Genomic DNA, 14,687 nt, shown 5'->3' on the forward strand with positions numbered 1-14,687 from the left:
GCCCCTACAGAGAAACCTGTGGGGCACGGAGCTGCGCTGGCAGGGCTGACTGCCACCTGTCTACCAGTAGCTCTGAGGGGTGAGAGCCAGGCTCCCTGTTCTCCTTGGCAAAGAGCTTGGACTGAGCCCTCTGGGAGCTGCAGCCGCTGTCTGGGGCAGCAAGCTTAGTACTCAGAGGGGCTCCAGCCCCCAGCTGAGCCAGACAGCAGGCCCTCCGTCTAGAATCCGCTTTATTATGGCACCTGGTGGGTCTGGTGGGATCTGAGGGAGGAAGAGGCTGCAGTCTTGCTGGGTAGCCCCTCGGTCAGTCCAGCAGCCCCTCAGGCCATGCTGCTGCTCAGCTGCATGGCAAAGTCCTGCACATGCTCCTTCAGAGTCTGGCGGGCATCTGCCTGTGCCCGCTTCTCCCGTGCCCGCTCCTGCTGCAGCTTGGTCAGTCTCAGCCGCAGCCGCTGCTCCCGCCGCTTGCAGGCCTGCAGCTGGCGCTGGGCCTTGTCAAGGGCATCAAGGGCCGCCTCAGCTCGCCGCTTCCAGAGTAAGGCGCTGCCCACCTGGTAGCTGTGTTCATTCTGGATGTAGGCTCCGGCGGGTGGGGGCAGGCGCAGCATATAGGCTGAGGGGGAGACTGGCCGTGGTTCGAGAGGGGAGGGCTGCCGCTCTGGTGAAGGCTGGGCACTGCAGCCTGCTTCATCTGCCTGGGCACCCAGGGGGCCCAGTAGGTCTGAAAAGGGGCTGCTAAGGCCAGGCTCCAGCCTCCCAGCTGGGGAGGCCGGCAAAGTGGCAGGTGCTGAGGCCTCTTCTACAGGAAAGCAGGTGACATCAGCAGGTGGAGGTGGAGAAAATGGAGTTGTGGGCCCTCGGCCCTCGGAGCAGCTGGTAAGGGGGAAGAGAGAGACTGATGGGCTAGGCTGAGGGCTTGCTAGACCCCACTCCACCAGCCCACCTGATCCACCCTTAACACCCAAACCCGATCCACAGGTTCTGTGCAGCAAGAACCCTGTCCAGCAAGACTGCTGGCAGACACCCCTAGGGCCCAGTCCCTCAGCCTAGGGGTGGGAGTGGGGCATTCCCCACCCATACCACATACCGCTTCCTGCATCGTCTGAGCCGGCTGACTTCAGGGGGGCCAGGTGAATAACTGTGTCCTTTGGTCTTGGTTGTCCGGCGCAACTTGGAGAAAGACTCAAATATGGTGGGGACTGCCCCCTCCTTTAGCCTGTGATACCCGCTGTGGGGAAAAGCAACCCAGATGAGCTGGAGAACAAGTGCTGCCTCCCCAGGCCAATCTGCCCCCAGCACCAACGCCGTGGGAGGCTGGAAGGCATCGTGCAAACAATACGTCTGGGGAATACCAAGTTAGAGCTACACCAATCGCTTCCCTGCAGGACTCCTCAAAGTCCAGGTGTGTGGAAAGCCTGCACAAGCCGAGCTGGGCTGACCAGCCAGAAAGAATTCTTTGATTTGTGGACTTGCTGGCAAGACTGGAGCTCTGAAAAATACTCTCTGGAAAGGCTCCTGTTTTCCCCTTGTGTCACAGGCACAGTGATCCTGGGGGTAGGTTTCACTGTGCAGAGCTGGGAAGAGGAAACAGCCCCCTTGGACGCAGGCTGCTCAAGGGACTTCCAGGACCCGCAGCTGTCCCAGTCCGCCGGAAGCCCCACATCCTACCCCAGCGTCGGCCGGCAGGGAGGCCCACCTGATTCCCACCAGCTCAAAGCAGTTCTCCTCAAAGTGTTTGGAGCAGAAGTAGATGTACTCGGATGCCGGGTCCCACAGGCCCTGGCCGCTGGGGTCCAGCCGCTGGCAGTTGGCCAGCCACAAGCCTCGCCTCGGGTTGTCTTTCTTGGGAAGTCTGTGGAGCCACAAACCCGTGAGCACCGGGCTGTCCACAGCCCTGGGCTCATGCTGCCCAAGCTCCCCAGAAGGAAAACGCAGACCCAACACGCGCCGCCACAAGACCTCCCTGCGACCCCGCCGGATAAGCACCACCGCCCGGGCACAGACGAGGCAACGGAGGCCTCGAGAAGAAAAGCAGTTTCCTCAGCGTCATCTGGCAGGTAACAGAGTGGGGCAGGTCCAAGCCGGCTAGACTTCCCGTCCTCCCCTTCCCGACTGCATTTGGACCCGCCGGGACCGTCCCGCTTCACCTCCCACCCACAGGTTCAAGCCTCCTCAGTATCCGAGAAAGGTGCGAAGCCTCTACGCAGTTGCGACCTGAGGCGAGCAACAACTAGCGCATGCGCACGTGAGTCCGCGGCGCACGCGCGCTGACCTGTGGAAGGAGATGCCGCGGTTGCGCGTCTCGCGCGTGTCCCGTGTGCAGCAGCCGGCGGCGGAGCAGTGACGCGGCATCTGGGAAGGAGGCGGGAGTTAAGTCGCAAGCGGCTCTCCGGGCATCCAGAGGAGCCTCGCGCCTCCAGCCGCCGCTCCTCCCCAAGGGGCTCTGGCCTGTCGGGTCCCCCCCGGCCCGTTGTTGCCCCAACCCCGTCCCAGCCGATTCTCTTGACTTCTGTCAGCGGCACTCACGGTCTGGCCATTGCTGCGCCGCCGAAGTCTCGCGAGGGGTAGCGCGCGCCGGAAGTTGGTACCATAGAGACTGGAGAGCCGGAGGTGCCCCGCCACCCGGGCTGGGCGGGGCGAGTTCCTAGCGAGCTGGGGTAGTAAGCGGCGCCAGTGTGCGAGTCTCTGTCGCGTCCGCGTCGTCCCAGCTCCTCGGACTACCAGTATTGTGGCCCACGTGGGCTTCTCTTTGGTCCGTTCAGGCCTCACTTTTCTCCGTAAACACCCCGGCACGATGGAGCGGCCCCAGTGTACGGGTCGGCCTGGGAGCGGAAAGCGGCAGTGTTCTGGGAGCCTCGAAAGCCGCAGGGGCGGCAGCTCGCCTCGGGAAGACCTTTGACTGAAGAAACAAAACGGGGCCTGGGACGCTTGCTCGAAAGAACCCGACAAAAACCAGAGCCTGCACTCACTCACGTACGGGGGAGGTGGACTTCGGGGAGGGTTATCTGGAGGAGGAATCTCTCAAAGTGCAACACAGGAGAAAGACAATATCGCAATACAGAAATTTTATTATTTTATCTTATTATTATTTTTTTGAGAGCGGAGTCTCGCTCTGTCGCCCAGGCTGGAGTGCAGTGGCGCGATCTCGGCTCACTGCAAGCTCCGCCTCCCGGGTTCACGCCATTCGGCTGCCTCAGCCTCCCGAGTAGCTGGGACTACAGGCGCCCGCCACCATGCCCGGCTAATTTGCAATACAGAAATTTTAATAGGTAATTAGCTCTCCTAGCGTTGTGGTGGGGAATACAGAGGCATGGTTGCCTGCCGCACCCTCCCCTCACTATTCTTCGCCTTCTTCAGCCTCAGCTTTCACGGAATCCATGCCCACATCTTCATAATCCTGCAGAGCTGCCGGATCCTCGCGGGCCTCGGAGAATTCCCCCACTGCCATGCCCTCTGCCACGTACCAGTGCACTAAGGCGCACTTGGCCGAACTTATGGTCCAGGCAGGCCCAGGCCTCCGTGATGGCCATGGTGTTGCTCAGCATGCACACCGCCCACTGCACTTTGGCCAGGTCTCCCACAGGGACCACCGTGGGGGGCTGGTAGTTAACGCCCACCTGTCAGAGATGGGCAGCATAGAATGAAGTTTATATTGGCCTCAGAAATGGGAGCTCATTAAAAATTAGAGCTGTGGACCAGTTCCAACACTGTGTTTTAAGAATTGCTTCTATATTTTTTGGCATTATCTGTTATCTATCGACAATTAATATCCTTTTACGACTTTTTTTTTCCTTCTTTTCTTCTTCTTCCTCCTTCTCCTTCTTCTTCTTTTTTGTTGTTGTTGTTGAGACAGGGTCTAGCTTTGTTGCCCAGGCTGGAGTGCAGTAGTGCAATCTCGGCTCACTGCAACCTCTGTCTCCCAGGTTCAAGCAATTCTTCTACCTCAGCGTCCCGAGTAGCTGGGATTACGGGCACGTAAGATGGAGCCTGGAAGACGGAGATTTCAGTAAGCCCAGATTTCGCCACTGCACTCCAGCCTGGGCTACAGAGCGAGACTCTGTCTCGGGAAAAAAAAAAAAAATTATTATCCATATTACCCATACAGTAAAACACATGAAAAAGAATGAGAACCCTGTCTTGGGATATAAATACATCCAAGGTATATTGTATACTTTGTAAAAAGAAAAGTGAGTTGAAGTCTATGTATTTATGTGTAAAAAAATCTATGTAATAACATACACAGGCTAGAGCCTTGGGCAGCTAGGGTAGCATCATGCAGGAGGAGGACAAACGCCTGCTGAGGTGGTGATCCTGCCTTGCCCTGCCAAGCATGTAGCAGTTAGCAGCAACTAGATACAGACAGACTCCACAGGAGTTGGAAGGGGCAGAGAGAAGGGTTCGTACCCTGATCAGGGAGTGTCCTCCCACAACTGTAAGGCCAAGCCAATCAGCCCTTCCAAGTGGGAGTGCTGCCAGCTTTCTGTTTACTGTGACCACCTGTGTGCAGTGATTGGGTCTGTCAGCTACAGGAAAGGGACACACGTGTCTGCTGGCCACTGTCAACATCACCTGTATAACAAGAGATTAATATGCCTTGAATATGTACAGAACATTTTTCAAAGGACAGAAGCAGCTCTGGGGAAGAAAAGGACTTCAGCTTTTCAGTCTTCTGCATTCTTTTAGTATTTTGCCACATATCAGGTTTTGTTGTTTTGTTTTGTTTTTGAGACAGGGTTTCACTCTGTCACCCAGCGTTGAGTGCAGTGGTGTGATCTTGGCTCACTGCAACCTCTGCCTCCCGGGTTCAAGCGATCTTCCCGCCTCAAGTGATCCGCCTGCATCAGCCTCCCAAAGTGCTGGGATTACAGGTGTGAGCCACCACGCCCAGCCCATATCAAGTTTTTAAAATTTTTTTGAGATGGAGTCTTGCTCTGTCATTCAGGCTGGAATGCGTGGCACAATCTCGGCTCACTGCAACCTCCACCTCCTGGGTTCAAGCAATTCTCCTGCCTCAGCCTCCAGAGTAGCTGGAATTACAGGCAACCGCCATCATGCCTGACTAATTTTTGTATTTTTAGTAGAGATAGGGTTTCACCATGTTGGCCAGGCTGGTCGTGAACTCCTGACCTCAGGTGATCCGCCTACCTTGGCCTCCCAAAATGCTGGGATTATAGGCGTGAGCCACTGACCGCACCCAGCTTTTTTTTTCTTTTTTTTTGGAGATAGGGTTTTGCTCTGTCGCCCAGGTTAGAGTGAAGTACAGTGGTGCCATCTTGGCTCACTGCAGCCTCAACCTCCCGGGCTTAAGCAGTCCTCCTGTCTCAGCTTCCTGAGTAGCTAGCACTACAGGAAGTGTGCCACCATGCACAGCTAATTTTTTATTTTTTGTAGAGACAGGGTTTTGCCATGTTGCCCAGGCTGGTCTCAAAGTCCTGGGCTCAAGCCACCCACCCAATGGATTACAGGTGTGAGACACTGTGCCTGGCCAACATAAGCACTTTTATAATAAAAAACCCAAATGTTCGTATTTTTTTTTTCTAGGGGTCTTGTTCTGTCACCCAGGCTGGAGTGCAGTGGCGCAATCATGGCTCACTGCAACATCTGCCTCCCAGGCTCAGGTGATCCTCCTACCTCAGCCTCCCAAGTAGCTGGAACTATAGGTGTGTGCCATCACACCCGGCTAATTTTTTGTATTTTGTGTAGAGATGGGGTTTCACCATGTTCCCCCAACGGATCCTGAACTCCTGGACTCAAGCTTTTTTTTTTTTTTTTTTGGTGAGAGAGGGTCTCATGTGGTCACCCAGCCTGGAGTGCAGTGGTGCAATCTTGGCTCACTGCAACCTCCGCCTCCTAAACTCAAGTGATCCTCCCACCTCAGCCTTCCAAGTAGCTATAGGTGCGTGGCATCATGCCTGGCTAATTTTTTGTATTTTTGGTAGCCTGCCCAACACGGCGAAACCCCATCTCTACTAAAAATACAAAAAATTGGCCGGGCGTGGTGGCTTATGCCTGTAATCCCAGAACTTTGGGAGGCTGAGGCGGGCGGATCACGAGGTCAGGAGATCAAGACCATCCTGGCTAACATGGTGAAACCCTGGCTCTACTAAAAAATTTAAAAAAAAACATTAGCCAGGTGTGATGGTGGGCACCTGTAGTCCCAGCTACTCGGGAGGCTGAAGCAGGAGAATGGCGTGAACCCGGGAGGCGGAGCTTGCAGTGAGCCGAGATCGCACCACTGCACTCCAGCCTGGGTGACAGAGTGAGACTCTCTCAAAAAAAAAAAAAAAAAAAATTAGCCAGGCATGGTGGCGGGCGCCTGTAATCCCAGCTACTCAAGAGGCTGAGTCAGGAGAATTGCTTGAACCGGGGAGGCAAAGGTTGCAGTGAGCCGAGATTACATCACTGCACTCCAGCCTGAGCGACAAGAGTGAAACTCCATCTCAAAACAAACAAACAAACAAACAAACAAGAATGTATGGTAAATCACACTAAGACTGACAAAAAGGAAATTAGAGCAAAGAGAATTCAACAAGGTCCATCTGGGGCTGGACCATCTTCTGGGGGGACAGGAGAGGCTGTGACTTTATCTCCCCACAGACTAGCCTCCCTACTGTCTCACAAGACTTAGCTACAATAGGAAACCTCTGCAGAGCATAGCATCTCCCACAGTGCCTGCCAGCTAAGGATGTCTTCACCTTCCAAATGTAACACCACTTGAAAAAAAATTCCCCTACTCAAGTTGAGAGGCTTAATAATTAGACACAGAATGGAGGGTTTCACCTCCTACCTGTAACATCTAACATCTAAGGTCTGTAATCCTCCTATGTAACATGTAATGAACATTCCAGGTTGGTGTAACTGTTGTAGATTTTACCCTTCTTTTTCCTTTTTTTTTTTTTTTTTGAGACAGTCACGCTCTGTTGCCCAGGTTGGAGTACAGTGGTGATCTTGGCTCATTGCAATTTCTGCTTCCCTGTCTCAAGCAATCCACCCACCTCCGCCTCCCCGTTAGCTATGACTGCAGGCATGCACAACCACACCCGGATAATTTTTATATCTTTTGTAGAGACAGGGTCGCACTATGTTGCCCAGGCTGGTCTTGAACTCCTGGGTTCAAGCGATCTTCCAACCTTGGCTTCTCAAAGTGCTGGGATTACAGGCATGTGTCACTGAGCCTGGCCGATTTTACCCTGTTCTATGAATCACTTTAAGTCTGTCAACTTAAAGATGATTTGCATCAACGTGAGATGAAAAAGATAGATGATCTGTGTCAAGGTCTTGTAAAGTGGCTGAGAGAGGGCCAGACAGATTCAAGAAGTTGTGTGCGTTCAGAGGCAAGTTATGGCCATTCCACGTGGGAAAAAGAAGACACATACCTGTGACTTTCTCATATCATTTCAATCTGGAATGATCCTGGAACTTGCAACTCCTCAAACACCTTCAGAACTTATTAAGACTTATAAATGTGGGATCCATAGCTTTGCCTAATGTGGGAAACCACTGTAGACAAGGGCTCTTAACTAACCAAGGGCACAAAGTTGACCAACACAGGTGTGGTGAGGCATTTAGCCTAGTCATCACAACAGATCTTCGAGCCTGACATTCTGTTATTTGGCTTCCAAATTCATGGTACTTTTCTCTTGGTAGACAACTGACTGTAAGCATAGCTAAAGGAGCACCAAATCATCAGTCTGTGTGTGAGGCAGAGGTCTCTGCTTGGTTTGGAGAAAGGGCAAAGACCTGCCTTTGGTCTTCACAGTAAACACTGCACAATGTATTTAAAAATCTTTACAGAAATATTAGTTGGCCAAAATTCAGTGACAAAAGGTGACCAAGATGATGTAAAGTGTAAAAACCACTATTTATAACACAAAAAATGATAACATAGAACCTGACAAATTACTGAAGTGAGCAGTGGAGTAATGTGGAGGACAGACCAGGACCTGCAGTCAGATAATCTCTGATTTCTCTCTGCATCACTTGCTGCCTGTGAGGCTTCAGACACCTAAAGCTATCTCAGCCTTTGTTTTCTTTTCTTTTTTCTTTTTCTTTCTTTTTTTTTTTTTTTTTGAGATGTAGTCTCACTCTGTCACCCAGGCTGGAGTGCAGTGGTGCAATCTTGACTCACTGCAAGCTCTGCCTCCCAGGTTCATGCCATTCTCCTGCCTCAGCCTCCCGAGTAGCTGGGACCACAGGTGTCCGCCACCACGCCCAGCTAATTTTTTGTATTTTTTAGTAGAGCCGGGGTTTCACCGTGTTAGCCAGGATGGTCTCGATCTCCTGACCTCGTGATCCGACTGCCTTGGCCTCCCAAAGTTCTGGGATTACAGGCGTAAGCCACCGTGCCCAGCCTCAGCCTCTGTTTTCTAAAGTGTAAGATGCTGGTAATATTGCCCCATGAACTTTAAAGGGTAGCAGTAAGATATGAGGGAACATAAAGTATCTGGTAAAGTATAAGGCAGTAGGAAATAAATTACTAAAATTATTCTCCTTGCAACCTAGCTGACGTCAAAAGGGGTTGTCTCCACAAAGGATGCGGGCCTTCAGGGGCAGCATTATTCTGCAGGTCTGCTGCTTCCTGACGGCACAAGGACTCCACATCACCCAGTCCTACCTTAAATCCAATCGGACACCAGTCCACAAACTGGTTGGTGTGCTTGCTCTTGATGGTGGCGAGAGCCGCACTGACATCTTTCAGGACCACATCCCCTCTGTACAACATGCAGCAGGCCATGTACTTGCCGTGGTGAGGGTCACATTTGACCATCTGATTGGGTGGCTCGAAGCGGGCACTGGCGATCTCGGCCACGGACAGCTGCTCATGGTAGACCTTCTTGGCTGAGATGACCAGGGCATAGGTGGCCAGGGGGAGGTGGATGTGGGGGTACAGCACCAGGTTGGTTTGGAATTCTGTCAAGTACACATTCAGGGCCCCAACAAATCACAGGGAGGCCGTGATGGAGGACACGATCTGCCCAGACGACTGAGGTTGGTGTACGTGGGACACTCGATGTCCAGGTTGTGCCGACATGTCATAGGTGGCTTTGCTGTCGACCGTGAAGGCACAGTCAGAATGTTCCAGGGACGTGTAGGTGGTCAGGATGGAGTTGTAGGGCTCCGTCATGGCCGTGGAGACCTGGGGGACTGGGTAAATGGCAAACTTCAGCTTGGACTTCTTCCTGTAGTCCACCGAGAGCCGCTCCATGAGCAGAGACACGAACCCAGAGCCAGTGCCGCCCCCAAAGCTGTGGAAGATGAGGAAGCCCTGCAGTCCCATGCACAGATCCGCCTGAGAGAAACCGGACAACGTGAGCCAATGCCCGTGGGAGCCACACCACCAACCTCCACCAAGCTGGGGCCACTTCTCTTTCTCTCTGAGAGTTGATACGGATTCAGACCATCCATAATGAACACACATCACACTTTGAAACAGAGAAAAGCAGACAATATAGATCTATGCACAAATAACCATGCACACTTCATAGTAAGACGTAGCAGAGGTCTAGGAAGGCTGGTTTGAAGAAATACACAGAAGAAAAATGGATGGACTAACCAGAGCGCTCAGCCAGCCTGCTGGACTGGCACCCGTGGCTAGACACTTTTGTTTAGCACCATGGAGAGCTCCCTGTGCAGAAGCAAGGACTCAGGGCATTGCCCCCTCTCTACCTGAGAACTAGACTCAGCGCCCAGCACTGGATTTGATAATACCGGTACTCAAATACATGTGCTTTCCTCTTTACTCAGACACTTCTAGGGCTGGCAGGGTCAGACAGTAATCCCCCACTTTGTGGGGAGGCCCTGTTTTTGCTGAACAGCTCAAGGGCAGGAAGGTTCTGTGTGACCCTTGCAGCTGTCCTATGTGGTAGGTGCTACCATTGCCATGGATCAAGTGGGGAGGCACAGATACAAGCTCCTTCACCTCTCAAGGGAGTCGGGCCCTCCCACAGATCTCCTCTTGGAGAAAAAAAATGGCCTTGCTGGGCCTGTCGATTTCCAGTCCCCACCCACCTCCCTCATGTACATGGGTCTGCTTGTGAAGCCTTCATAACACCTTAGCTTCCAGGCCCTCCATCCCAGCTGCCTCTCTGGCACTTGCCCTTTTACTGTGCAGGTCCAAAGAGACACCTGTATTCAGTTTGTCAAAGTCTGAAATAAGCCTGTCTTTTTATTTCACTGACTCCCAGTAGTAATTTTTTTAGAAGGCAAACTGCTTCTCTCGCAGTTACACTCCAGGGCCAATTCTCAAAGGCCAAGTCTGGTGCCACCCCACTCCCTCTAAGCTGCTTGAGCCAGATGAGAGCTTCTGAAATGCTGCACAAAAGAGTTCTCCTGGGGCATCCATTAAAATGCCGATTCACGAGCATTCCCCTAAGAGTTTGGTTCAGCAGGTCCAGGGTCAGCATCTGCATGCCTAACCCAGGGTCCCAGGTGATTGTTACTATTATTGGACCATTTGAGGAGAGGCAGGTAGAAGTGCAAATTCCTGGCAAAGCAGACACTCAGGGGCATGAGATGATGAGACCAAGGAATCCCAACCATGTCTTCCACCTCACCTGGAACAAAATCTTTACCCTTTTTGCCACGGCCTACAGCCCTGCAGCCCCCTCTGTCCTCTCCACCTCACAGCCTGGCCACGCTTCGCTGGCTCCCTAGCCTAGTCACACTGCTGTCCACCAGTCTGGGAAACAGGCCCGCATGCTCACTGTTCCTCTGCTTGAAATGCTCTCCCTCTGATCTTGCCATGGCTGACTCCTTCCCACTCTGCACATTTCAGCTTAAATGTCACCACACAGAGGCCTCCCCAGCCACCTCTTTAAAGCAGGGGGTCCCCATTCTTCTCTAGAATCATAAACTATTTGTTACTTTTGCAGTGCCAATGATTACTGAGAATGATGTTGTTAACATTGTTCCTTGAGGTCAGGAACTTGGTTTTGTTCAAGGTGGATCCCTGGTGGCTAAGTCAGTGCCCAGCACATACAGCAGTGGGCAACGAGATATTTGTGGAAGGAATGAAGAGTTCCGTGTGGCTGGACTGGAAGAGGAGTGGGCCAAGGTGGGGTGTGGGGAGCAGGAGCCAGAGCACATGCTCCCTGGCGATGTGCAGTGCGGTCCTGCCAACCCCCACCCACCCCTGCCCCAGGAAGCTGAGCTTTCATGGCCATGGTGCCCTGGGCAGGCATTACCTGCTTGGTCATTCAGCTGGTTATAGCTCAGGTCCAGGGACTTCAGGTCTATGTGGGCCAGCAGGAGTTCGGCAAGGTACTGGGCCGCCTGCTCCTCCAGGCCATTCCTTGACAGCTGCATCTTCCGCATGGCCTGGTTCACAGTGAGGGCAGCACAGAGGGCCTGGACTCCTGCCACTGCCAACTGGTTCTCCAACAGGTCCACATCTGGGGGACGGAGCCACTCCTCAGCCAGTGGGATGCAAAGCCAGGCACCCCCTCCTCCCTCTTCTGCCATCCCCCAAACCTCCAGGTCTGAGGCAGACGAAAGGGCCTTACAGGTTAACTGTCCCGGGGTTGCATGGTGGCTCTGGCTCCCAATGGCTGGGTCCCTTCTGGCCCCTGACCTCCCCCTCCCTGTGTGCCCACGAGCTTCTGTGTCAAGTGGTTAAAACCGCCTGCCTCCTGGTACTGTAGAGACTGCTGTGGTGGGGGGCAGCCACCCCATCGATGATTGTGTCTGGCAGTGATATCACCACCCACTTCAGAAGCCCTCACTGCCCCATTGCCAGGATTGGCAATAATAGCCCAGGTGGCCGTGCATGGAGCACTTACATGGGTCACACACTCTGATCACTTCAGGAGTGCATTTCACTTCATGCTCACCACAGCCCCAAGCCTGTGAAGTCTTGTGGGGGCCATTTCACAGATTGGAAACTGAGCTGCTTTCATAGGTCATCCCGTTTTCTCAGTGGCAAAGCCAGCATTTGGATTCAGCTTCAATGAACTCCCACCTTGCCCACCCCTTTCTTGAACTTCCCCGCCCCCAACTCTCTGTGTTGCAGGACTTTCCACCCTGCATTCAGGCACTGGGAGTCTCCCATGTGCAGGGCAGGGCAGGAGAATGGGTGCCAGCCAGCAAGGAAGGAGAGTGGTGGGGTGGGGTGGATGAGGAAGGGACTTGTATCCAGCATTGGCTGCACAGCAGAGGGTCTAACTCCACCCCACATACCCCCTCCTGTGATGAGGCCCCTCCTCTATCCACCAGCAACACCAGCAGGCCTCAGGTGACATGACCCAGCTTTCAGGGGTGGCGGCACATCCCTGAGGAAAGGGAGGACTCACACCTGCCCCATCTACTGCAGATGCTGCTGCTTTTGCTCAGGGCACATGCCAGGGCCTCTGTCACTGCCCCATAGAGCCCACTGTCCCAAAAGTTCAGCCACTTGACATATGGATTGGAGCTCAATGAGGAAGCCAGAGCCCGGCGCCCTGGGAGAGACAGAGCAAACACACTGGCCACTATCCTGGCTCATGGTCCAGGGCTCAGCCTGCTCCACGTCCCCCACCTGGAAAGTACCCCCCTTTCCACCTGCTTAAGGGACACCTTCTCCTTTTAGGCCCCACCTAGGTCTCCCCTACCCCCATCTCTCCCAGAACCCCCAGCGGGTTAGAAGCCTGAAGGCTCCCCAACCCTGCACGCCATCTGTCATAGCCTCAATCCCATCTGTCTCCCAGATGTGGAGGTTGGGGCATGCCTGGCACAGGCAGAAGCTGGGGAGTGTAGGGGACAGACTCAGGGGCATTCCCATGGCTGTTGTCTCCCGGGGCCTCTCCCTGTAAGCCTGGACCCAGTGTCCTTCCAGTGGTACCTGGGGCCCCAGGCCACCGTGCAGCAGGTTCAGCTCTGGGGAGCTCCCTTGGCACAGAAAGCAGAAGATGGGCACAATGCTATGGATCCGGCAAGACCTCAGGTAGAGGGTGTCCCTGACCAGTTCTCCAAGTCCATGGGTGCCTGGTAGGAGACAGGGGGATGAATGTGAACCCCCGCATGGCTATAGCCACCTGCCTCCTCCCCTGCCCTGCATCACTACCTGGCCTATTTTTTGCCTCTAGAAGCACTGCTTCCTATGCTCCTTAGGATCACTGCCCCCATATGACAGATGAGAACATCGAGGCTAAGGCAACGCAAATCTTTTCCTTAAAGTCATACAGCTGTCAAAAGAAAGCTGGACAACCTGGGCAACATAGCGAGATAAAAAATTATTTAAATTAGCCAGAGGTGGTGGCCCCCTGTAGTCTCAGCGACTCAGGAGGCTGAGGCAGGAGGCTCACCGGAGTGCAGAGTTCAAGGATGCAGTGAGCTATGATCCTGCCACCGCACTGAAACCCGGGTGACAGAGCAAGACCCTGGCTCTAATAAATAAATAAATACATAAAGTCTCACAGCTAGTGGTAGCTAATCCTGCCAGAGTCAGACCTCTACCTGTCTGATGCCAAATTGCACACTGTGTCTTTTAACCTGATTGCAGACCACAAATGTTTTGTGAATATTTTCCCCAGGAAAAAAAACAGAAGTACTTCTAAATTCTATACATCCATTAGATTAGTTTTACCTGTGGATTGGGAAAACCCAGCTCTGATTGCATTTCAGGGCGGGACAGCCTTTGGTGTACTGTCTGGCGGGATTTTCCATTTTAACCTCTTTCTAGAAGCGCCTTCTCATGGTAAAGTTCCTGAAGCCGCCAGGAGCGCCGAGGGGAGGGCAGGGGGCTGGAGACACCCCGCAGAGGGCTACGTGCACTGCTGGACAGGGGTCTCCTGCCTCCTCGGCCCCAGCCCACCTCCCACAACCCCTGCGGGAGAAGCCGCCAAGGGGAGGAGACGGGCCTGGCCCCTGCCCCGAGCACCTTCCGTCTCTAGGTCGGAGTCCGAATCGGCCTCGGGGACCCCTGCAAGACGTCCACAGGCCGCCGTCGCCTCTTCCTCCTGCTTTTCATCCTCCCCAGACCTCTCGCAGGAACCACTCATTGTTACGCCCCTTTCGCAGCCTCAGACCCTGAGGCGGAGACCGCTTGGCGCCTCACCTAGAGCGCGGCCCGGGGATGTGGGCGGAGTCTGCGGCTGCGCTGACCAATCGAGTGTGGCGTCCATCGACTGGCGTCGGCCACGGCAATTAGCTACGCGCTCCCCGCGGCGGTCGCCCCGGCAACCCGGGGCTGTTGGTTGCCGTAGAAACCGTGGCTCGCCTGCGCTGAGGCTCCTCGCCTGAGAGGATAAACTGCACGCGCCACGAGCCATGCTCTGGGCTGGGCGCCTTGTGGGCCTCCTCTCTGCCTTCCTAGGGGGTTCCAGCATCGCCCCCCTTTCGTGGACTGGGAAATACGCCTGACTCCAGGACTTGTGTTGTCCTCACTGCACTGGGGAAGGTGGCGGGGGACAGCTTTTCAGGAGGGCCTGGGGAATTTCGCAGAGCCAGGTCACCCTCTCACTCTGTGCCTCTTAGTTATCTTGCATGGTCTGGTCTTTGCATACGCTGCTCCCTGCACCAGGAACCTTCATCCCCATCTGTGTCTGCTTGTCGAACTTCAGAAATCTGCAAGGGTCAGCTTAGAGGTCACTTCTTCCAGAAGCTTTCCTCAACACCCTCCCCCCCCTGCTGCTGCTGCTCTCAGGCCGTCCTCTTACAGCACTGATAACAGCTGTCCTTCCCCACCCTCCCACCACCTCCACTCCCACCCCAGG

The 14,687-nt window shown here is 54.1% G+C and overlaps 1 protein-coding gene, 1 long non-coding RNA gene and 1 pseudogene across 3 annotated transcripts; 1 reads left to right on the forward strand and 2 right to left on the reverse strand.

Annotated features, from left to right (window-relative positions):
• Positions 1-213: 213 nt before the first annotated feature.
• THAP7 (THAP domain containing 7) lies at positions 214-2,640 on the reverse strand. Of its 2 annotated transcripts, XM_002834639.6 has the most exons (5): positions 2,527-2,640; positions 2,273-2,352; positions 1,697-1,852; positions 1,088-1,228; positions 214-873 (listed from the first exon to the last, which is right to left on the reverse strand). In XM_002834639.6, the coding sequence occupies exons 2-5, from the start codon at positions 2,350-2,352 to the stop codon at positions 321-323; spliced, it is 930 nt and encodes a 309-aa protein (XP_002834685.1). In that variant the 5' UTR covers positions 2,527-2,640; the 3' UTR covers positions 214-320. The 2 variants fall into 2 exon arrangements, with proteins under 2 accessions (XP_002834685.1, XP_054399584.1); XM_054543609.2 differs by lacking the exon at positions 1,697-1,852.
• On the forward strand, positions 2,607-6,433 carry LOC112130634 (uncharacterized). Its single transcript, XR_002912878.3, has 2 exons — positions 2,607-3,269; positions 3,358-6,433. It is a non-coding gene; the product is annotated as an uncharacterized LOC112130634 (long non-coding RNA).
• LOC100444627 (tubulin alpha-8 chain-like) lies at positions 3,338-14,531 on the reverse strand (annotated as a pseudogene).
• Positions 14,532-14,687: the final 156 nt, after the last annotated feature.

Source organism: Pongo abelii, chromosome 23 (assembly GCF_028885655.2).
Source record: "Pongo abelii isolate AG06213 chromosome 23, NHGRI_mPonAbe1-v2.0_pri, whole genome shotgun sequence".
Taxonomy (NCBI): Eukaryota; Metazoa; Chordata; class Mammalia; order Primates; family Hominidae; genus Pongo; species Pongo abelii.

Coding starts and splice junctions, on each gene's coding strand:
- THAP7 (XM_002834639.6), bottom strand. CDS start 2,352: ATGCCGCGTCACTGCTCCGCCGCCGGCTGCTGCACACGGGACACGCGC. Junction 1,853..2,272: donor CGCGGCATCTCCTTCCACAG/GTCAGCGCGCGT, acceptor GTGGCTCCACAG/ACTTCCCAAGAAAGACAACC. Junction 874..1,087: donor CTCAGACGATGCAGGAAGCG/GTATGTGGTATG, acceptor CCCCCTTACCAG/CTGCTCCGAGGGCCGAGGGC.